Genomic DNA, 20920 nt, shown 5'->3' with positions numbered 1-20920 from the left:
AAACGGAGGTTGCACTGAGCGGAGATGGAGCCATTGCACTCCAGCCTGGGAGAGAGAGTGAGACTCTGTCTGAAAAAAAAAAAAAAAAAAAAAATCCTAAACTAAACTCAGTGTTGAGGGTGACAAGAGTTCTGAAAGGCAGACTTGTCATTCAGTTCCCACCTCCACTTCTTTCTCGCTGTCCTCCCCAAAGCCAGGAACACCCAGACCCAGCTGAGGCCCTCTGGTACCCATTCAGAAGGTCCCACAATCACACGCAGAGATTATTGCACTCTTTTATTTACAGAAAACACACATAAAGCATTTCAATGTTCATTTAGCAAACTGATCCACTCTTTTTTTTTCTTTTTGGCACAAAGAAATATCACAGATGGACCCCGAGATCAATCAGAAGCTCATAAGATTCATCAGTCATCACTGGTCCAGGGGCGGCCACGAGACTCAGACAGACAGACAGCATCACCACAGACTGGAAACAGAAACAGGTCCACGTTCACCTCACAGTAAAAACCTGCCTCACCGACAGGCAAGGGCGGGCAGGAGGGGGCAGTTTCGCTGCTCTAAGGGGGAAAGTGGGTGTCAGGGGCAGGAAGCAGGGATGGGGAAAGGGTGGACACCATTCATAAATTAGAGACAAGTGGTCCTCTTGTTTGTATCCTCTTACGTTGAATAGTAAGACAGTGCAAAAACTAGATACCCAACCACTCACCCTTTCAAAAGCTTGAGAAGTCACCTCGCGGGTGCCCGTGTGCGTGTGTGGATGTGTAAGTGTGGTGCTTGTAAACATTGTCACCGTCCGCACAGAGACCCAATATCCGTGTGTCTGAATGGGGTGGGGTGGGGGCAAGACCCCACTTCACGCGCCCTCTGCCCCAGTGATTCCCGTCCAAGACGTAGTGCAAATTTCAGAGACAAAAAGGGGCAGAAGGGAGTGGGGTGAGCTGAGGGAAGGAGGGACACGAAGATGAGGTGGGAGAGGGAGGGGGAAATAAGGCAACAGTTAAAAACGGTCCATTTCATCAAAACCTACACCGTGCGCCTCCCGCCCCCACCCGCGCCGCCCGGGTCACGAGAAGGGGCGGAAGTCCCGCTCCTCCACCAGGCTGACCGAGGGGTTCTTCAGCTCCTCCTCCGAGGCGGCGATCTTGTAGCCCAGCTGGGCCAGCACCTGCTGGCAGGCGTTCTGGGCAAAGGACACGATGTCGTAGGAGAGGCGGAAGCGCCACTTCTCGGCAGTGGCCGCTGAGTTTCGCACGGTGCCGTATTTGTGCTTGCCCAGGGTGGGGTCGCCCCGCGTGTTGTTCTGGATCCAGCGGGCCACGTGGCTGTCCAGCGGGATGCCCAGGAACCCGTAGATCTCCTCGGTCTTCTTCATGGGATTCCGGGCCAGGTCCTCGTAGCGCACCAACATGTACTTGCCCTTGAGCCAGGGGGGCCGCATGAGGCCGGTGGACACGGAGTTGGAGAAGTCCTCGCACACCGTGGTCAGCTGCGTCACGTCCAGGTTGTAGGGTTTCCTCCCCGTGCCGTACCAGAGCCGCCAGAGCCGGTACGTGTCCCGGAAGGTCTCGCTGCGCGATGCCAGAATGCCGCGGGGGTCTCGGACCAGCTGGATGACCTTGAGGTTTAACCGCGGGTCTTCCACCAGGGCGCGCAGGTCGTTCACCTCGGGCACGCGCACCGTCTTGATGGCCACGTGGCTGCGCTCGCGGCACGCCTCTGCAGCCACCGTCAGGTTGAGTAGCCCGCACTTGCGCACGCAGTCCCCCTCCTCCAGGACCAGGTCGGCTGGCCCCGGAGGGTCGCACACAGGCCGGGAGCAGAGGACCCGGCTGGCCCCACGACGAAAGATCCTGTCGGTGGTGTGGTTGACCGGCGGCGGCTTGATGTAGTTCTCCAGGAAGTAGAGGTCGCAGTCGTAGAGGCTCCGCAGGAGGTCTCGGCTGGCGCCCAGCATGACCCGCCGGTCGGCCGGGCTCTTGCCCTGGGTGAAGCGGGGGATGAGCGTGTTCTGGACGTGGTAGAGGGGCTCAAACAGGTAGAAGACGTCCAGGTGCTGGTTGAAGAGCTGGCCCACGAAGGAGGAGCCGCTGCGCGTAGTGGCCAGGATGAGGATGTGGGTCTTGCGGGAAAGGTTGTAGGCGAAGGTGGGGCTCTCCTCGCACAGTCGCTCGGCCAGCCCGGCCTCCGCCAGCCCGGGGCAGGTGTGAAAGGACTTGGCGGTGAAGGTGCGGATGGCCGTGTACTGGATGGCAATGGAGGCCAGGGCAAGGAGGAGGACGGCCTTCCAGGAACATTGCATGGCTGGGCACCTTCATGGGGCTGTTTCTCCACGGGGCGAGGTCTGTGGGCAAAGGCAGCCAGCGGTCAGGTGCCTCCACGGTGGGGGCACTGGCTTGTCCCTTGGAAGAGCTGGTCTCCAGGGGACCCAGGGAAACGCGGGGCTCCCTGTCCAGTGCTCACCACACACCCTGAAGACCTAAGCGGCTTCTACACTAGACTACCGTTCTCTGGGGGACTCCTGGGAGCTTTGGGGAGCTGAACAAATATTCCTTGCACCCACTGCAGACAGCTGTGGAAGCCTCCTATCCTGAGCTCTGAGTTTCTTAGAGGGGCCTCACAGGGCAAGAGCCTGACTCTCCCTACTCCCACACTGAGGGAATGACCAGGGCCTGCCTCAAACCCTGCCCCTCCTGCCTGCCAGCGTTTCCCGCCCCCACGAGCTGGCGCCCAGTTCTCCAGGTGGTCCTCTTTCCTCTGTCCTCTGCCCATCCCTAGGGGGAAGAAGAGTCCCTATCAGGTGCCTCCATCTGACCCCAATCCCCTGAGCATGAAGGACCCCTGCAGACCATGGTCAGTGAGCTGCCAGCACAGCCAGGCAAGGTGGACAACTGTGTCAAGCCCCCTCCAATTCATGGATGCAGGTGACCACTTACTCCAGATGTGGACATCTGGGGCTCATGGAGTCTCTAAGAGTCTCTGGAGCAGAGACAGGTGCCCAGGGTCTGCTGAGAGGCAACCCTTCCCAGCACCCAGGGTCTGCTCCTAGTCTCTAGGGACAAGGGTCCAGGCCATGGAGGTCACATAACGCCCACGGACACAGAGTGAACTGGCCTGCAAAGAAGATCTCAGGGAGTCAGGAGCCTCTACTCTTACCTCCTGTGCCCCCTCTGCCCACAGAAGGGGGGCTGGGGAGGGACCATGGAGAAGCAGAAAGAGCGAATGGGGCTGCTTAGAGTCCAGGGTCAGAAGCCCACCTGAGCATCCTGCAGGCACCCTCTCTGGAGGCTGGCTCAGCTACCAGACCTGAGTGGGGACTGGAGCTGCCCCCAGGGAGAATGCAGGAGGGCTCAACCACTTACCAAAGAGGGGCTGCTCCAAGCTGGGGAGTCCACAGGCACCAGCGTCTCCAGGTCCAGCTGGCAGTCCCAGCCAGTGCGGCAGCCCTGTGGCCAGCAGACTGCAAGAGACAGGGAGGGGAAGGGCTCAGAAGGTGGAGCTGGGGTCTCAGTGCCTCCTCCCCACTCCTTCTCTTCTGTGTCCTGTGCCCCACAGTCTGCCCCGAAGGCCAGGCAATAAGGGCTCTGCCTGTTCTCCAGATCCATCCCTGACTCAGTGCCCCAAACAACCCAGTGCCATCTCTGATCCCCTGAGTGTGGCCCTCTGAGTCCTGGACTGTATCCCACTCCTTTTACCTTCCTCGCCCACCCCACCACATCCTCCTAATAAACCGCAGTCCCTCTGCTCACACCAGAACCCAGCAGGCAGGGAGGCTGGCAAGGTTCTGCATTTTAAATCCATGAAACAATCCTAACCCTTTAAAATTCAACTTGTGCAGCGATTCCCCCAGGAAGCGGGTTAGCAGAAGTCAGCAAGGGCAGGGGGCTCACCCCAGGCCTCCAGGTCGAAAGGGCGCCTCCAACGCAGCTGGGGAGAGAGTCTTCTTCTAACCACACCGAAGTGACACCAGCTACCTGAAACTCAAAGCAAAAGTGGACCAGGGAGCATTCCTGACCTTGATGCAACTCACAGAGTCTGAATTAAAACACCAAGATCATCACATTATCTCAGTTAGCATCTATTGTGCCAAGCCCCTTCCCTGTATCAGCTCGTGTCCTTCTAGCAAGAACCAAATATAGAAGTCAGTATCTGCCCACTTCACAGGCGAGAAAGCCGAGGCACAGAGGTAGAGGAACCTGCCTGAGCTCTCAGGCCTGCTTTAAACCTCATCTGGTAGGTTCCCCAGAGTCCAGCTCTTTCCCTCTAAGGAGATTTGGCTTCCTGTTCCTCCAGCTTAAACGTATTTGGCCTTCAAACATGCATTCCGTTACTGGCCCCAGCCCATTTGTGAATCAGCATGTGATGGGGACTGGGCAGGCAGATGCTTCTGAGGCTTGGAGCATGTTCCTCCCTTTGCTGTCTGGTCCTGTGGATCTGTTGGTTCACAGCTGATGGGGTGAACTCAAGTGCTTTGTGAAGATTCTTCCCACACCCCACTATGTGGCATGAGTCCTTTGGGAGTGGGTGAGTGGATCCTCATTTCCCAAACCCGCAGTGCTGCCTGGCTCAGCTCACCCAACTTCTAGCACCATGTTATTCCCCATAAGCACTCTCGGAGGTCAGGGTCCTCACTCCCACTGTTCAGATGGAGAAATCAAGTCCTGTTTTAAATATGAAATTTCACTTCTTTAGGAATCAGTGCCAGATCACCAAGTGGCAGGCAAGAGGGAAAGGGGCACAGTTTAGATTCTTAGGAATTTCTCAACGTGATCAGAGAAAAACCGCAATCCCAACCACACTGCATCCCACCCCAACCTCATCCCATAGTGGCAGAGGATGCTGGCCTCCATCAGGGGGCTGGGCCAGGTACCCAGGGAGAAAGACCCCCCTACTTTACACCCAACTCCCCTGCAAGTGCAGGCCTGCTCTGCCCAAGTGCCCTAAGGCGAATGTGAATGGCTTTCAAGAAACAGACAGGGAATGTCATCAATAATAGTGCCAGGTCATATTTTTAAGTTATTTAGGAGTCTGTTCTTTGGCTGCAGCATCATTTCATTTGGATGCACTTCCTTTGTATTTATTCACAGCCATCTATCAGAACTCCTATATGTGCTGGGCACTGTTCTAGATGCTATGGGTCAAATAATACCAAGGAAGGCAAGCACTTGCTGGGCATTCACAATGTTCCTCCCAGGCACATGCTTCTTTCACAGCCATCAGCTCATCGCACCCTCATGCCAGTTCTATGAAGTTGATACTGTCACAATCCCATTTTACAGATAAGGAAGCTGAGGCCCCTCAAGGTTAGATAACTTCCCCAAGCTCACACCCCTAATAAGGAGCCAGGATTCCAGCCGAGGCAATGTGCTAGGAAGTCCGCGTTCAAATCCTTTTCCCTAATTCCACTCATATTCCACCCTCCTTGGTCCTCATCAAGACAGGAAACTAAATCCTTAAGGAGTCTTCACTTAAATTCTGGGGTTCCAATTCCAAAAGCAGAATTCACCCTAGGGTTTTATTTAAAGAGGAACATCTTGCCATCTTGCTAGGGAAGGGGCCATTTGAGTTTCTTCCCCCAACTCTTCCTCCACCCAGAGAAACTTAAGGCCAGGACTGGAAGCTGCTGCTTTGCTAATAAATCAGAAGTCACTGAAGCAGCTGGATGTTATAAATCCCTAAGACAGCGAGACTCGGCCTCATAAGGTACGGCCTGGACACTGAGGAGGGGAATGTGTTTGAAGGCCCAGCCACAGGCCATTCCCTTGTACCCCCGGGGAGGGCAAAGCCTGGGCATGGGAATGGGAAGATGGGGGAAGCCCAGCCCTCCTGGAAATGCCCCCACTCTCTCAACCTGGCAGAGCTGGGCCCGGGGCTGGCCAAGTGTCCTTGGTATGCTAAAGGCATCTGCCCTGGAAACCAGAGGCCCCGGGGCCAGGTCCTGTTGTTCCCAAGGGAGCCTTAGCCACTGCAAAAGACTCCTCAATGCCCTCACCCTCCAAGCCAAACCGTGGCCCCCAGAGCCCATCCCCTAGGCTTCTAGCAACCTCTGGTCTGGCCTCCCTCTACCTCCGCTTAGTAAAAATCCAAGCAAACCTTGGATACAGGAGACCAGGATCTATCATTTCTGTTAGAAAGCAGGCAAGTTGGTGAACGTTTAGTCCCCATAGAAAGCTCAGATTTCATTATCAGCCAACTTGAGATGAGGGCACAGACTGGGAGCAGCGAACAGCTCTATGCTGGAGAACTGTAATTCACAGTAACAGCTCACACCCTGAAACATGCCTCCTGGATCTGTCACTCAGCAGGTGTGTGGGCCTGGGTTATTCACCAGCTGTCCCTGAGCCTCAGTTTCCCCATCCATAAGGTGGGCATATGTACAGTAGTGCTGGTAAGAATTGAAGGTCTTAAAGCATTTAGTCAATGCCAGGCATACAGACACGATCCAGCCTCTGACACCAGCCCTACTGATCCCAGCTCAGCCACTTACTGGCTGAGAGATCTTGGCTAGCTTTCTTCATCTCTCTGGGCCTCTGTGTTCACACATGCAAAAATGGGGATAATTATAACAAGGCTGTTGTGAGGACTAATTAGTGAGTACAGTGCCTGACGCAGGGTAAGCACTCACTAAATGTCAATTAATATTGTCATCAGTAAATGTCTGCTTTGCTTTCCATCTCAGGAAAGGGCCTAGAACAAATGATCCTGCAGCCCACGGGGTCTGGTTCTACCCACCGCCCCTTCCTCCTGCAGCCCCTCTCCTGGCCTGGGAACTTCTTCCTGCTGAGCCACCGCAGTGGCTTTCCTGCTGCCCTCTAGTGACCACATCCTGCGGTGCCGCCTCATAGTCCTGTCACCTCTGCTGTATTCAGAATTCTGGGGCTGTTGGCTACAACCTGATATGAGGATGCAGCCAGCAGGAGGTGATGTTGCAAGATGCAGTGAGGTGTGAGGATGGCACGCCCACTCGGGCTGCGGCCTCTGCTCCGTGCACCCCCACCTCAGCCGCATCGGCAGAGCCCAGCAGCAACAGGCAGCCTCGCCTCCTCCCAAGGGCCTCTCCTGCTCATCTCATGGTGCTCTGTCCGGGAAGGAGTACAGACCTGAATGTCACAGGCAGGATTGGCCCACACAGCCTCTGCCTTTCCCTGGCTGGGTGACCTTGAACTCACCCCCTGGCCTCTCTGTGCCTGGGTTACACCATAGATCCAGTGATGACTGAAGGGCCTCCTGGCTCTAACTCTGGTGTTCTCTATAATCCCAGAAAGGCCCCAGACTTCATTCTCAGGCACAGTTGGGGCCACCCACACAGCAGACAGGGGGACCCTCCATTGGGAATGGGAAAAACCCAGTCTTCTCCCAGGAAGATTCTAGGGCTGGGCATCTCTGTCCCTCACCTCAGCCTGATCTTGGCAGACCCAGGGAATGGGGGCCTTAGAACCTAGCGGTGCTGCCCTCTGCCAAGTTGGCCCCACATTCTGCTGTAGAGAAATCCCATGAAACCCAGGGCTGAGGTCTTGGTTCACCTGTTCTGGGCCACAGACCCTTCGAACCACAATCTCTCCCCTTAGAAATGCCACTAGTGCCCACAATTTTACACACACAATTTAGAAGTTTCCCAAACCTCTGAAAGCCCACGCATGGACACCCCACCCTTTCCCAGAAGCTTAACCTCTTCCTTATTAGCATGTCCAGGGGACTGTCTTTCCAACTGACTATATCAGAGAAGCCTCCTCAGACATGAATATACTGATAGAAACAGTCACTCAGCATATATAAGTTTCAAAAGCTAGAGCCAGAAAACACATGTGTAATAGTACACCACCATTTCAGATTTGTTTAAGGAGGTGGACATGTATATTTGCATATATGCATAAACAATCACTGAAAGAGTTTGCACTGAACTAGTAACAGGAGATGCCCCAGATGGAGGGGGCCTCGAGGAGACTGAGGTAGGAGGAGACACCGTCTACACTGAACTTTTTTATTCAGTTTGAGTGTATTAATTTTGGGGGACACAGTGAAGCCACTCCATGTAGGAAGTAGAGGAGTGATTGATGACAGGGTGTGGTACTGAAAATCAGCCCTGGCATCTCACTGTGCCTCCCACCCTCCCCCCGGGCACTGCCAGCCAGCTCTCCCCACCCCCATTTCCAAGGCACCAGGGTCAAAGGCACTGCTTTTCCACCAGAAATGGGCTTTGTCTGCTCAGGTGGGCCACTAAGGACAGTAGGCAGCTGGGGACTGCTGAGACACAGGGCCAGAGATGAACGGAAGCTGGATTTCAGAGGGGGCCTGGGGCTACAGGAGCAGCTGAGCCCTGGGTTGGGGAAATGACTCTTCCCCCAGACATTTCTCCCTGAAAAACTACTGTGAAGCCTTGGGGGATGAAGCAACACAGTGAGGGTGGAGGAAGAACCTGAACATCGTCTTTCCGGACAAACTCAGGAGCCGTGATGAATGGGGCCCCAAGGCTCTGGGGTCCCAAGAACTGGAGCAAGGTATAAGGGAATGGGGCAGGGAGGGAGGAGCTGGCAAACAGGCCTCTAGGATGGAGACTGCAGAGAGGAAATGCTTACTCCCTGGCTCTGACGTAGCCAGCACTGATCCACCATAAATGTTTGTTTAGTTAAGACTAAAACACATAAAACAGCAAGATGTTTTTCTCTAAGGAAAACGAGGTGATGAAAATGAGGCAAGGCGAGGGGAAAACAAGAGTATAAGAGTCTGAAAGAACCAGAGGCCAAGTCAGTGTACAAGAGTCACACCATGTGTGGGCTACTGAGCTAAGTCAGAGCTTCCTGGCAGCCAGTAGGAAAAGGGAAATATTTCATTTACTTGTTTCACAGGACCCATGAGATAAAGATTAAAAAGCATCCACTCAAGAGATATCCAGCTATTCCTGACACTGAATTCAGTGCAAGATTTCTCCCGAGGGAGCTCTTACAGAGCCCTGTGCGTATGCCACCATGAACACGTCCTCAAGACTTTGTACCTAAGAAATCCAAAGATGAGTTTCATGGGACAGTGTCCTAGAGCATCCTTCCATGTGGGCAGTATGCCAACACACAATCCAACCAGTGCAATCTTCTAGGAGGGTGAGCTGCTGGGATCCAGACTCAGCCTCTGTGGTCTAGGTCAGCCCAGTGGACCCCTTCTCTTTGGGGTCATGCCCACCTCAACTTGAAACACTGTGAGGTCTATGGACCCTCTCTCCAGAACCTGGACCACCACAAACATGGTACTTGCAAACAATCCCTAGAGTCCCTGGGCCTCACAGGCAGAACGACTACATCTTTTGGGCACCTCCAGTGGGGACAAGCTCTCACAGTCATGGTTTCCAAGACAAGCACCTGGAGAGCGATGGGTGTACCGATTTTTCACTATCAGCAGGGATGCCCAGCTGCCTCCTATGAGAGCCGGTGTCTCCAGGGCAGAGCACTCCAATGTCCACATGATACCCATGGATGTCTCAAGCCTCCTGGAGAAGGTGCCCACAGGCATTCGGGGAAGCAGTCTGGGGGGTGTTTAGGCACCCCAGCTGTGGGGCCACAGAGGCCTGGATTTGCATTGCACAAGGGACTTAACCTCTATAGGCCTCACTTGTCCTTATGTAGGAAATGGGAGAAATGGTCACAGAATCTAATATTTGGGCAGTGAGACAGAAGGCCAGTGGGTGCCCACAGCTTAACACAGTGGTAGGCACAGAGCAAATGCTTATTAAGGGCCATGACCATGATTTTTATGGACTACTAAATGCACAAAGAGGCACCACTGGCCTGGAAATGTTTTTAAAAGTTAAAACAGATGCCACAGCCTGCTCCACTGAAGTGCCAGCAGCCTGCGTAGTTGGAGACCCTGACTTGTGGCTGCAGAGACCTTGCCTGGGGTAAGGAAGGCACCTCACATCCTGCCGTGGAGGGTGGGAGTGGGAGGGGGGTGGTCCCAAACCCAACCTGAGGGGAAAGTTTTCCCCAGCAGTGGGGAGAGTGGCTGACCTCCTGGCCACGACACAAGGCCCCAGTGTGCCCAGCTCCTCTGGGGGAGGGATGAGTCAGAAGGTCCCGGTTCCCTGTCTCAGGCCAGTCCTGGTACAGCCTGGCCTGTGGTAGGCGGGACTCTACAGCCCCGACGCTGGGCGGAAAAGCCCCGGTTTCCTGTCCTCCGCCCCACCAAGAAGCCACAGCCAGAGTTGGAATAGTACCGAGGCCCCACCCCCTGGACACGGGGCTCCGGCCCATCCTCCCAGCTTCAAGGAGGGGAAACATCAACAGGAGCTGGAACTCAGGCAGCTGCTGCCGGCCAGGCTGGGAGAGGGGCCCGCCTGTCTCTGGATCCAGGAGTCTCCAGCCTGGGCCACCTGCATATTAGGCCATTAGGCCTGGCTGGCCCCGTGGGGACGAGGACTGTGGGTGGAGAACCAATAGGATTCTGAGCCTTGAGACTGTCACATGGGATGGAGGAGGCTGCAGACGTGGATACTCAGAGATGATCACAGACCTGGCTCCCATCAGGGGATGCATCCCACAGGCCAGGTGCCACTGCCACCTTTCACAGACGAGGAGCAGTGAGGCTCAGCAAGTGTGGGAACTTGTTCAAGCATGCACCCCTAGCCTGTGGTGGTGCTAGGATTCAGACTTGGCTCTAAAGAATCCCAAGCCCTGGCCACCGCCGCCGCCGCCGCACTCATGGCGGGTGCCCGCACCTCAGAGTTACCAATTTATTCTTGCGACTCCTCTACTCTCATCATCTGACCTCATGGATGAACTTCAGGATGTTCCGCTCACAGAGATCAAACCACTTCTAAATGATAAGAATGGTACACGAAACTTCCAGGACTTTGACTGTCAGGAACATGACATAGAAACAACTCATGGTGTGGTCCACGTCACTATAAGAGGTTTACCCAAAGGAAACAGACCAGTTATACTAACGTATCATGACATTGGCCTCAACCATAAATCCTGTTTCAATGCATTCTTTAACTTTAAGGATATGCACGAGATCACCCAGAATTTTGCTGTCTGTCATGTGGATGCCCGAGGCCAGCAGGAAGGTGCACCCTCTTTCCCAACAGGGTATCAGTACCCCACAATGGATGAGCTGGCCGAAATGCTGCCTCCTGTTCTTACGCACCTAAGCCTGAAAAGCATCATTGGTATTGGAGTTGGAGCTGGAGCTTACATCCTCAGCAGATTTGCACTCAACCATCCAGAGCTTGTGGAAGGCCTTGTGCTCATTAATGTTGACCCTTGCACAAAAGGCTGGATTGACCGGGCAGCTTCCAAACTCTCTGGCCTGACAACCAATGTTGTGGACATTATTTTGGCTCATCACTTTGGGCCGGAAGAGTTACAGGCCAACCTGGACCTGATCCAAGCCTACAGAATGCATATTGCCGAAGACATCAACCAAGACAACCTGAAGCTCTTCTTGAATTCCTACAATGGATGCAGAGACCTGGAGATCAAGAGACCCATACTGGGCCAAAATGATAAATCAAAAATATTAAAGTGCTCTACTTTACTGGTGGTAGGGGACAATTCGCCTGCAGTTGAGGCTGTGGTCAAATGCAATTCCCGTCTGAACCCTGTAAATACAACTTTGCTAAAGATGGCAGACTGTGGGGGACTGCCCCAGGTAGTTCAGCCTGGGAAGCTCACCGAGGCCTTCAGGTACTTTTTGCAGGGAATGGGCTACATACCATCTGCCAGCATGACTCGGCTCGCCCGATCACGAACCCACTCAACCTCGAGTAGCCTCGACTCTGGAGAAAGTCCCTTCAGCCGGTCTGTCACCAGCAGTCAGTCAGATGGAACTCGAGAATCCTGTGAGTCCCCTGATGTCCTGGACAGACACCAGACCATGGAGGTGTCCTGCTAAGCAGATGCTCCTCCCCTGGACCATTGCAAGTCCATCCTTCTTCAAATGACCACTCCATAATATAACATTTCATCCATGTAAACTGGCCTCTACTATCTTTAACTCATGCATGGCCACTGAACCTCTCTCTAGTAGCCTGGATTTATCATTCTGTCTGCCTGCCCACCCCCTTTTTTTGTATAGCCCAAGAACCATTTCCATGCCATACTGTAACATTCCAACATCTTTAGCTGATCAGATCTCTCCATCTCCTCTCTTGCCAGCTTTTTCCCGTGCTCCCCCAACTATGTATCGGATAAGATTCTTTGATCCCAACTCTGTGTGTGTGCAAGCACGTGTGTCTCTGTGTGTGTGTGCATAGTTCTGTGGTTTTAGACACGCTTTCTTGTAGTGCTTCTGCAAAAAAACAAAAAAGGGACTTATTTTGCATCCTCAATGGTGTTTTTAAGAGAATTAGGCAGAATAGATTTCTAGGTTGGGTAGGCCACTGCGTTCTCTTTTGTTTGCAAATTGGTCAACAAAATTTGCAGAGTGATTTCAGGAGAGAGCAGCTCTGAGGAATGTGGAAAATCATAATTGCCATCTGGACCTTTGATTGATTGTGAGCAATAGTAGAAGGGTGCCTATTACGTAGAGAGACTCCTTCTGTCCAAATGAATTTCTGTATACTCTTCTATAAATAAAAGGGAGGAATATATTCTGCTGGAAGCCCATGAACCATCGGTGAGGTTCCGATACAACATAAGAGTTTTTTCCAAGGAGTGAATGTGGCTTAATTACTGGACTCTCTTAGCACAGGAAGGTGGAAGCAAAATGCCAGGCCTCTGCGCTGAAGAGCAAAACTGCTGTCGCTGCAGTATCTTATACTGGACATCCACATAACCACAAGAAGTGCCTCTTAGGTCTATGACGGAGAGTGTCTCCATTCCTCAGTTCCCAGAGAGGGGAGAGGTATGGCCTAAAAAGCATGTAGATGGTGGAGAAATGGGTGGGGGAAGAGGAACAGTCATTAACATAGTATCATGTTAATAAGTATGGCCTTGATTTCAGTAGATGTAATGGAAGCCAAATTAAATTGATACAGAACCCATTTCTCAGAGTCTTTTTTTTTTTTTTTTTTTTTTTTTGGAGACAGAGTCTCCTTCTGTCACCCAGGCTGGAGTGCAATGGCGCAAACTTGGCTCACCCTCTGCCCCCTGGGTTCAAGAGATTCTCCTGCCTCAGCCTCCTGAGTAGCTAGGACTACAGGCACCTGCCACCACGCCCAGCTAAGTTATGTATTTTTAGTAGAGATGGAGTTTCACCATGTTGGCCAGGCTGGTCTCAAACTCCTGACCTCAGGTGATCCGCCTGCCTCAACCTCCCAAAGTGCTGGAGTTACAGGCATGAGTCATTTTGCCCAGCCAATCAGAAAGATTGTTAATCCCGTGAACTCCCTTTTGCAGGAGGGAAAGGGCCACCCTGTAGGGGCAGCCCTGTCCAGGTAAAGTTGTTTTCAGCCTCCTGTCTACTGTTAAGTGAGGGAGTCACAGCAAGACAGAGAGTATTGCTGGAGGGTGAGAGAACTGTGGAGACCAACTGCCACATAGCAAGAGCCCAGCTCTTGGGAGAATTGAGATGTAAGCCCAGGGTTACACAGTTCCAAATCTTGGGAAGGGGCTTTTCAGACACACTGTTTGCTTTCTGCTGAGATAAGGAATGCATCACTCTGCCAGAGTATGACTTTTTACAGATTATTAAATAAAGCTGTATATGTCTCATTGTTAAAAAAAAAAAATCCCAAGCCCTGGCCCTAATCACAGAGCTAAAACCCTCAGGCCACACCAAGAGCGTCACCCAGCCAGAGGGAGGGAGAGGGAGCACCAGGGCCAAGGTTGCCACCAGGGTCCCAGGACACATTGGTGCCGATCTCAAACATAGCATTCACCCCCGACCCAGATATTGGTGAATCTGATACCTCCTGGCCATAGGATCAGGTCCCTGGGGCATCCGCTGGTGGGGATGGGGGGCTGCCAATGTGGCCCTTCCTGGTTGGTTCCCCTGGCATACCAATAGTTGTGTGCCATCTCACCGCTTCCCAGAGGGTTCTCCCTCCCCGGCTGAATGACAAGAATGAAAATGATCCCACGTGAGTGTGGACATGGGACTGCTGCACCTGATAGGCAGAAGCCCAAACACACAGTGCTCCCCACACAGTGGCTCCAGGTCTGGGCTAGACAAGCAGTGGGAGCTTTGAGTGGTTTTATGACCAGGGAGCCCAGGAATGCCCAAATCCTATGCCACCAAAAAGACACCAAAGAATGTCTTTATTACCATCTGGCCTGAAACAGTCTGGAATGGGGCATTGGGTTTGGGCTGTCCACCCAGTTGAGGCTTCCCTGCTCTCTAAGCCCAAAGCTTATCACCAGCACACAGCTGGTCCCAAGGATGCCCTTGGGCCGAGATGCCAGGGAGGCTCACCCTGTCACCCCTCTTCTGCTGGGTGAGAAGCATTAGGAGGGGCCACAGCTCCACCCACTGGGCATATGGCCAACCAGATGAGTGTCTCTGCCTGCCATCAACAGGGACCTCCATTGTAGAACACAATGGCGGCTGCTCATATACAATGGCGGCCTAGCACCTTGGTATGTACCTTTCACGCCTCACCTCGTTGGATCCTCTCTGCATGCCTAGGGGTAAGAATTACAGCTGAATCAATTTCACAGGTTCGGGACTGAGGCTCAGAGAGGTTAAGGGATTTGTTCACGCAACTCAGAAGTGGCAGGAGGAGAATGGATTTCAGGCTGTGGGGGTTGTGTGTGAGGTGCATATGCGAGTGAGGTCCTCATCTCTCCAAAGCTTTCCCTAAAGGCTTTCCCTTCCATCCCCACTCTGACCTCCTAAAATGTCCAAATCACTCCATTCAGCTTTGTTGACCGTTTTTGTGTGTCATAAATGGCTAGGAACAGCATAACAGCATAAACAGAGGGTGAAACCCAGACCTGAGTCCTGGGCAGCCTTAACCCTTTGTGATTCTCAGGTACCCAGGCGAAGGGAGGTCACACACCTCTCCCAGGGCAGGAGAGGGGCTTAAATGGCATCTGTCATATAAAGCTGTTAGCATAGTGGCTGGCACACAGTAATCTCTCAATCAGTGATACCTTCAGAATGTCTGCAGCAGGCTCGTCTCTCTGTTTCACCTGCCCTGCAGAATCCTTGAAGGAGAGCACCAGCCCCCCTTCATCTCCCTCCCCTAGCTCTCTCCTATCCCTCCTCCCCAAGTGCCAAGCTTGGGGTCCCTACACACCACAGGGACTCAGTGAGTCCTAAACAAGTCACTGACACTGGCAGAAGCTCGGGAGAAAAGGAGCCACGCCTTCTTCCCCATCCCTGAGAAGGAGACAGCATTCCTGACAATGCCCAGCCCACCACCTTCCAGCTCTAATCAAGCAGCAAACACAAAGAGGGAATCTCTAAACATTTAGAAAACGCGGGAACCCTGTGCCCCCGTGCGGCACCGTGGGGATTTATAAAGAACAAATCATGCCTGACAAACTTGATAGCTTTCTTGATAGAATTACAAGACGGGTAGATGAAGGAAACGCAGGCAGGGTAATATATCTTGATTTTTAGCAAAGCATTTGATACAGCGCCTCGAGTAATCTTACAAAATTAATTCAAACAGACTTGGCCCTAAGCACTTGTCATGAGGCATAATAGCAGGAGGGGGCAGGTCCCAAGGGCCCTGGTGGAGGAGGCAAGCCCAGAGAAAGGGGCTGGAGGGCTGCAAGTCTGGGAGTGGGGGCAGGGCTGCCAAGCCTCAGCATTGGGTCAGATCTTATCTAACATCTTCATTAATGATCCTGAGAGAGGGAGTAAACAGTCCGTTAATGAAATTTGCAGAGGATATTAAATTGGAAGGTGTTGTGAACGCCAATGAGGAGAGCAAAATGGTCCAGAGACACCTGCAGGAGGTAGAACGTTGGCAGGAAACTGAGAGCTGGGAGGGGGTATCCATGGGGGTGCCGGGCAGCAGCTGGGGCTGCTTGGAGAGCCAGCAAGAAGGGCAGGGCATCCCCAGGGCTGGTGTGTAGCTGAGAGAGGCTACAACTAGCTTGGGCTCTGGCCATACAAGCAAACCCCAGAAATCTCACTTTTCCCGTCTGTGAAGGGCCGGCAGATAAAGAGCAGGCTTTGCAGCTCTGACAGCTGGTTGTGATGGGCGTGGGATGTCTTTAAGGGGCCTGGAGCTGAAGCCCATCTTACAGGAGGGGAGGAGGGAGCCCTGCCATGGAGCAGGGAACCTGAGGGCCATGGAGGGGAGGGCTGCAGTGAGAGAGAAAGGCCGGTAAGGCAGACCGGCTCAGGCATCAGTGGCACTCAGAATCTCCCCTAGCTGCACTCCTCAATGCTGCTGAGGCAGGCACTGGGGCGGGGAGCTCCTCACCCTGCCCCAGCAGGCAGGATGACAACTGACCAGCAACTGCTCAGGCTGAAGCCCCAAGCCTGTCCAGACTCGCAGGGTATGCTGGGAACACTTGGGCGCTAGAGGTTCTAACTTGGGGTTAGGAGAGTGTGCAGGATCTGTAACCTTTCTGAAGAGCTCCCTGACCCTCTCTGGCTGATCAAGAGGGAGATAGATGCTTCTCCAGCCAGATGAACCAGCCTCTCTAGGATCTCTAGGACCTGGACCTCTTCTGCTCCTCTCTGTCTGCCCCAACCCCTAGGGGCTCCAGGGCTGACCCCTTCCTTTGCGGGAAGGCTGAAGCAGGAAGCTGCCTGTCCATCTGGATTTACTCCCACAAGGCTGCTAGACAGGTAGAGTCTGAACAAAACCCAGAACTGCCTAACACTGTGCCAGGCCCTCAGGAACCTGAAACAAATGCTCTGTAGAAAGAAATGGCTGGCTGCTTCCCAGCTGAGGGTGTGCTGAGGCTGCTGGGGAGAGGCTCTTTTAAAGCAGGAGGCCAGCCCAGCCAGATGTGAGGACCACCTGCTGGGACCGAGGGTAAGGATCTAGGTGAACATGCTTGGGGAGTTTCTTCCAATGTCCTGACTTAATTCCTAGGAATGGTGCTTTGGAACACTTACCATGGCACCATTCTCAATGTGTCTCATATATTACCGCATTTGATCTTCACAACAACGCTATCAGGTAGGTGTTATTTTCTCCATTTACAGAGGGGGAAACTGAGGCAGGGAGAGGTAGCCATGAGGCCAGGCACCTAGCCAGAAGGTCCGTGGGAGAAGCAGCAGCCTGCCAAGAGTCACAGCAACAGCTGTGAGGCATCCAATGGCGGGGCCCCAGTGGGTGGGGAGAGGCAGCCCCTCTGACGGGGAAGGCCAGAGCCTTGCCCACCCCTCAGTCCCCACCAAAGGGAGTTGGTCCAAGTCCCGCCACACTTGTGGAGCCTGGTTTTACTATATGTTTCCCTTCTCCCCCACCACAGCCGCTACACCGAGTCCTCTGAACAAGTCTGTTTCCATGGAAACCATACAGTGACTCAGGGCTTCGGGACCTTCTCTGAACCAGATTATGAATATAAAATGCTCCCTCCCCGCACCAATGCAGAGTGGAGTTGGGAAAGTAAAGAGAGACCCACAGCAGACAAGGGAGGGAGACAGAGGGGTAGGCAAGTGGAATCCAGTAGGACATGAACCTGGCCCTCCAGGGAGGGCCTGGCACTTGGGCCCCTCCTGTAGACTCAGTGGAACACAGAGGTACTCCTCCTCCCATGCGACCCCTCTATCAGCCCCATCAGCACCACTCTTGCCCAGGAGCTAGGGCCCTGTCGGCAAGGGTTGGGGGGAGAGTGGTCAGGAGGATACATCCCTCTCCCAGCAGGGGCCTGTGCCTCGCAGAGATGGCTCAGGGGCCAGGACAGAGGGAAGCTTGACTTTGGATGTTGGGAAGGAAACCTCTGGCCAAAAGCATTGCAACTACTCAGCAAAGAGGGAGATTTGGATTTTAGGGAAAATTCATTTCTGCTTTGAGATGGGGAAGCTGGGTGTTGAGTGAAGGGGGCTGGGGGTGGCACCTAGCCATGATTTCAAAGACCCAGCAGAGTTTGGGGGATGATTAGCAACGACTTGCTCTCCCTGGCGCCCCTCCCCTCCCCACCCCACCACCGTGAAGCAGCCTGGCCTAGGGCTGCTCACCGCCAGGATGAGGGACTGGCAACAGGAAAATGAAAGGTGCCATGCCAGGCTCCTGGCCTCCTGCAGGGGTTCAAGGCCCAAGGGCAAATCCACCCACTCCTTTCCCCAGCAGCTCCCTAAAGACCCGGGAGGGAGGGGAATGGAATAGTTTGGAAGCCTGATACCTCCCTGGTGAATGCAATGTGTGAGTCATGACGGTGAAAGCACTTTGAAAAAGAAACAGGGTCATCATGATGCCTGGAAGTGTCCCCACTGCTGAGGACAGGAGCCTGGGAACTGCCTGCCCAGGTAAGGTCTCTGCCTGAGACAGCGGGCCCCACCGCAAGGGGCTGAGGAACCTCTGAAGGTAGACACCTGGCCCACTGGTTCCCACCTGCTTGGCTCTGACGTCCCTGTGCTTGTCAAAGCAGCTTCCTCCCAGCCAGAGTGCCTGACTCCTGCACCTGAGCCTGCCCCCAGCTCCTCCCACCCCTCCAGAAGATGCTGGACTGAATTTCTGTCCTTGACTGGACAGCCACCTCCCCTGCCCCAGCCTCCAGCTCCCTGTCAATGGCCCAAGCCCATCTTCCGGCACCTGGACACTAGGAGTGGCCCTTACCTAGGGAGTACCCTGCCCAGGAGCAGTTTTAAGTCCACCAAGAGGAAGCCGGCCCCAGAGCAGAAGAAAGCAGTCCTGCGAAAGGGCAGGCCCGGGGTGGCGGAGGGGGCACACCTGAAATCAGGCCAAGGTGCCAACCCAGGACAACCCCCGGGTCTCACCTTCCTCAGGCAGCCTGGCCTTTTAACACCCAGCATCCCATCTAGGGCTACTCTGGGCTGCTACCGCGAAAGCCAGCACTGGGTCCCTGGAGCCTGGGAGGGGCTGCTCCCCCGGTCCTACCCAGAGAAGAGCGGGAAGGTTGTTCCGGCTTCCCGTGGGGGGCTCTGCACCATCCGGTGGCTCCGGCCCCACAGGGGCCCAGCTCATCGCAGCGGCCTGGGTGCAGAGGCCGGGCCAAGCGGAGGCCGGGCCAGGGCTGGGAGCAGGAAGCAGGGAACTGCGCCCCCGCCTCCGGGTGCAGCTGGGTTTGGAAAGTTGGTGCCGGCGCGGGGACCTCAGGGTCTCAAGGCGCCTCCGCAGACCCTAACCAGGCGGGTTGTGGGGTGGTGAGCCCGGAGCAGCCCCCGAGTGCGCTCCGCAGCTGAGGGGAGCCAAGCGCCTCGGGTACCACCGCGCGTCTCAAGTTTGCTGCCCTCCTCTAATGGGGGCAGGGAGGGCTGGGGTGATCGCTGCTCTCAACCGGCCACCAGCCTCGGCAGCCCCTTCCTGCGCCCAACACGCCGTCCCTCGCCGCCGCCACCCCTCCGCGCATCGCCAGTAGCTGCTGTCCCCGAACGGAGGGGCGTCTCCCACCGCGCCCGCGCCCCTCCCGGCTGCTGCAGCGGAGTGTCAGCTCCCGCCCGCCCCGGACCCCGCGGGCCCGGCCAATACCTGGTCGGGGGCGCGCCGGGAGCAGCTGCAGCGCCCAGCGCCGGCTCCATCCTCGGGTCTGGAGTCAGGGTCGCCGGGGGCCCGCGGGTGGCGGCGGGGGCAGCAGCGGGGGCGGCATCCTCCGCCTCCCGTGCCCTCCTCCTCGGCCTCCCTCCTCCCTCCTCTTCCTCCGACTCTGCGCGCGGCTCACGGGCCCCTCTTCATGGCCCGGGGGCGCGAGCCCGGGGCGGCAGAGCAGCTGAATGCGTTCTCCCCGGCCGGACACGGGACCCGGGGCCGGGGCTCAGGGACCCGAGAGACGCCGGGCCAGGGGCCGGACCCGAAGCGCCGCAGCCCCGGGCGCCGGGGGACAGCAGCAGCCGCAGGCGCCGGAGCCTCTCGGAGCGCCCGCCCGCGTCCCGGAGCCAAGAGCAGCGGCGGCAGCGGCTGCTACACAGCCGAGCGAGCGGCGGGCGCTGCGGTCCCGGCTCCACCCCCGAGCCGCCCGCCCCTTCTCCTCCCCACCCCTTCGGCGCGCGCCTTCCCGCCCCCCGCGCCGCCCCAGCCGCGAGCGCCCGGTACACCCACTCCGCAGCCAGGCTCCAGAGCCCGCGCCCACCCACCCGCCGGGGACAGCCACGCCCACCACCGGGGCTTCGGGCGGCCGGCGGGCAAGGGCACCGGCTGTCTCTGGCACCTCTCCGCGTAGCCTCCCTCTCCCTTACCCCCGAGGGCGCTGCTGGCCGGGCCGCCAAAACCTTTCGCCCGAGCGCCCCCCGCCGCGGAAGTCCGGCTGGAGCCCCAGCCTGGCCCCTGGCCCAGCTGTTCTTTACCTCTTCCCCAGCCAGCTGCACAGAGGGACTTCAGAACCCAGAACTGAAGCCAACCACCTCTGTGTGCAATACCTCGACACACACTCCTAGCCCTTCCTCCTCCCCCGCCCCTCTGCTTCTCAAGTGTGGGGATTAATTATTTGTCCCTGTTGCAGTTGTCCCTCTTGGGCAGGGTCAGGGGGTGTCTTAATGGGACTTTAGAGTGGGTTTGCTGGCTGACCGTCTTCTAGGCCGCTCCTCCACCCTGCCCACCTTCTTCCTACCAGACTGCCCCTGGCCTTCTGGGTGGAAATCTGGAGCCACCACTGCTTTTATGGGTGAAGGATGGGGACAGAGCTGACCAGCCGAGCACCTTGGTCCTCTATCCTCTGCACAAATATTGACTGAGCATCTTCTGCAGGCCTGGCCTGCACAGGCACCAGGGACTGGTTGGTGAATCTCTCAGAGTGGAGTGGAGGAGAAACAGGGTGCATGAGCAGAGCAGTACCATGTGATCAGTGGCCCCTCAACTGGAGAGGACGGCCAGGAATCCCAGCTCTGCCACCACATCTGACATGACTAAGGCTGCCCACCCCAGTGGCCTGTTTCCTCATCCGGAGACTGGGAAGGTGCTTCGACT

The 20920-nt window shown here is 55.5% G+C and overlaps 2 protein-coding genes across 5 annotated transcripts; one reads left to right on the top strand and one right to left on the bottom strand.

Annotated features, from left to right (window-relative positions):
* Positions 1-261: 261 nt before the first annotated feature.
* Positions 262-19962, bottom strand: CHST1 (carbohydrate sulfotransferase 1). 4 transcript variants are annotated; one of them, XM_033204982.1, is made up of 4 exons: positions 19490-19962; positions 3891-3974; positions 3363-3460; positions 262-2344 (listed from the first exon to the last, which is right to left on the bottom strand). In XM_033204982.1, the coding sequence occupies exon 4, from the start codon at positions 2300-2302 to the stop codon at positions 1067-1069; it is 1236 nt and encodes a 411-aa protein (XP_033060873.1). In that variant the 5' UTR covers positions 2303-2344; positions 3363-3460; positions 3891-3974; positions 19490-19962; the 3' UTR covers positions 262-1066. The 4 variants fall into 4 exon arrangements, with proteins under 4 accessions (XP_033060873.1, XP_033060875.1, XP_033060876.1 ...); XM_033204984.1 differs by having other exon boundaries at positions 264-2344; positions 3891-3980; XM_033204985.1 differs by having other exon boundaries at positions 264-2344; positions 3816-3974.
* LOC117080204 (protein NDRG3-like) lies at positions 8140-13646 on the top strand. The gene has a single exon (XM_033204986.1). It carries the CDS (start codon positions 10756-10758, stop codon positions 11878-11880), a length of 1125 nt encoding a protein of 374 aa, XP_033060877.1. The 5' UTR covers positions 8140-10755; the 3' UTR covers positions 11881-13646.
* Positions 19963-20920: the final 958 nt, after the last annotated feature.

This window comes from Trachypithecus francoisi, unplaced genomic scaffold (genome assembly GCF_009764315.1).
Source record: "Trachypithecus francoisi isolate TF-2019V2 unplaced genomic scaffold, Tfra_2.0 Lachesis_group8, whole genome shotgun sequence".
Classification (NCBI taxonomy): Eukaryota; Metazoa; Chordata; class Mammalia; order Primates; family Cercopithecidae; genus Trachypithecus; species Trachypithecus francoisi.
Note: the sequence above shows the minus strand (reverse complement) of the source record. Positions and strands in the feature narration are given on the sequence as shown.

Coding starts and splice junctions, on each gene's coding strand:
- LOC117080204 (XM_033204986.1), top strand. CDS start 10,756: ATGGATGAACTTCAGGATGTTCCGCTCACAGAGATCAAACCACTTCTA.
- CHST1 (XM_033204982.1), bottom strand. CDS start 2,302: ATGCAATGTTCCTGGAAGGCCGTCCTCCTCCTTGCCCTGGCCTCCATT.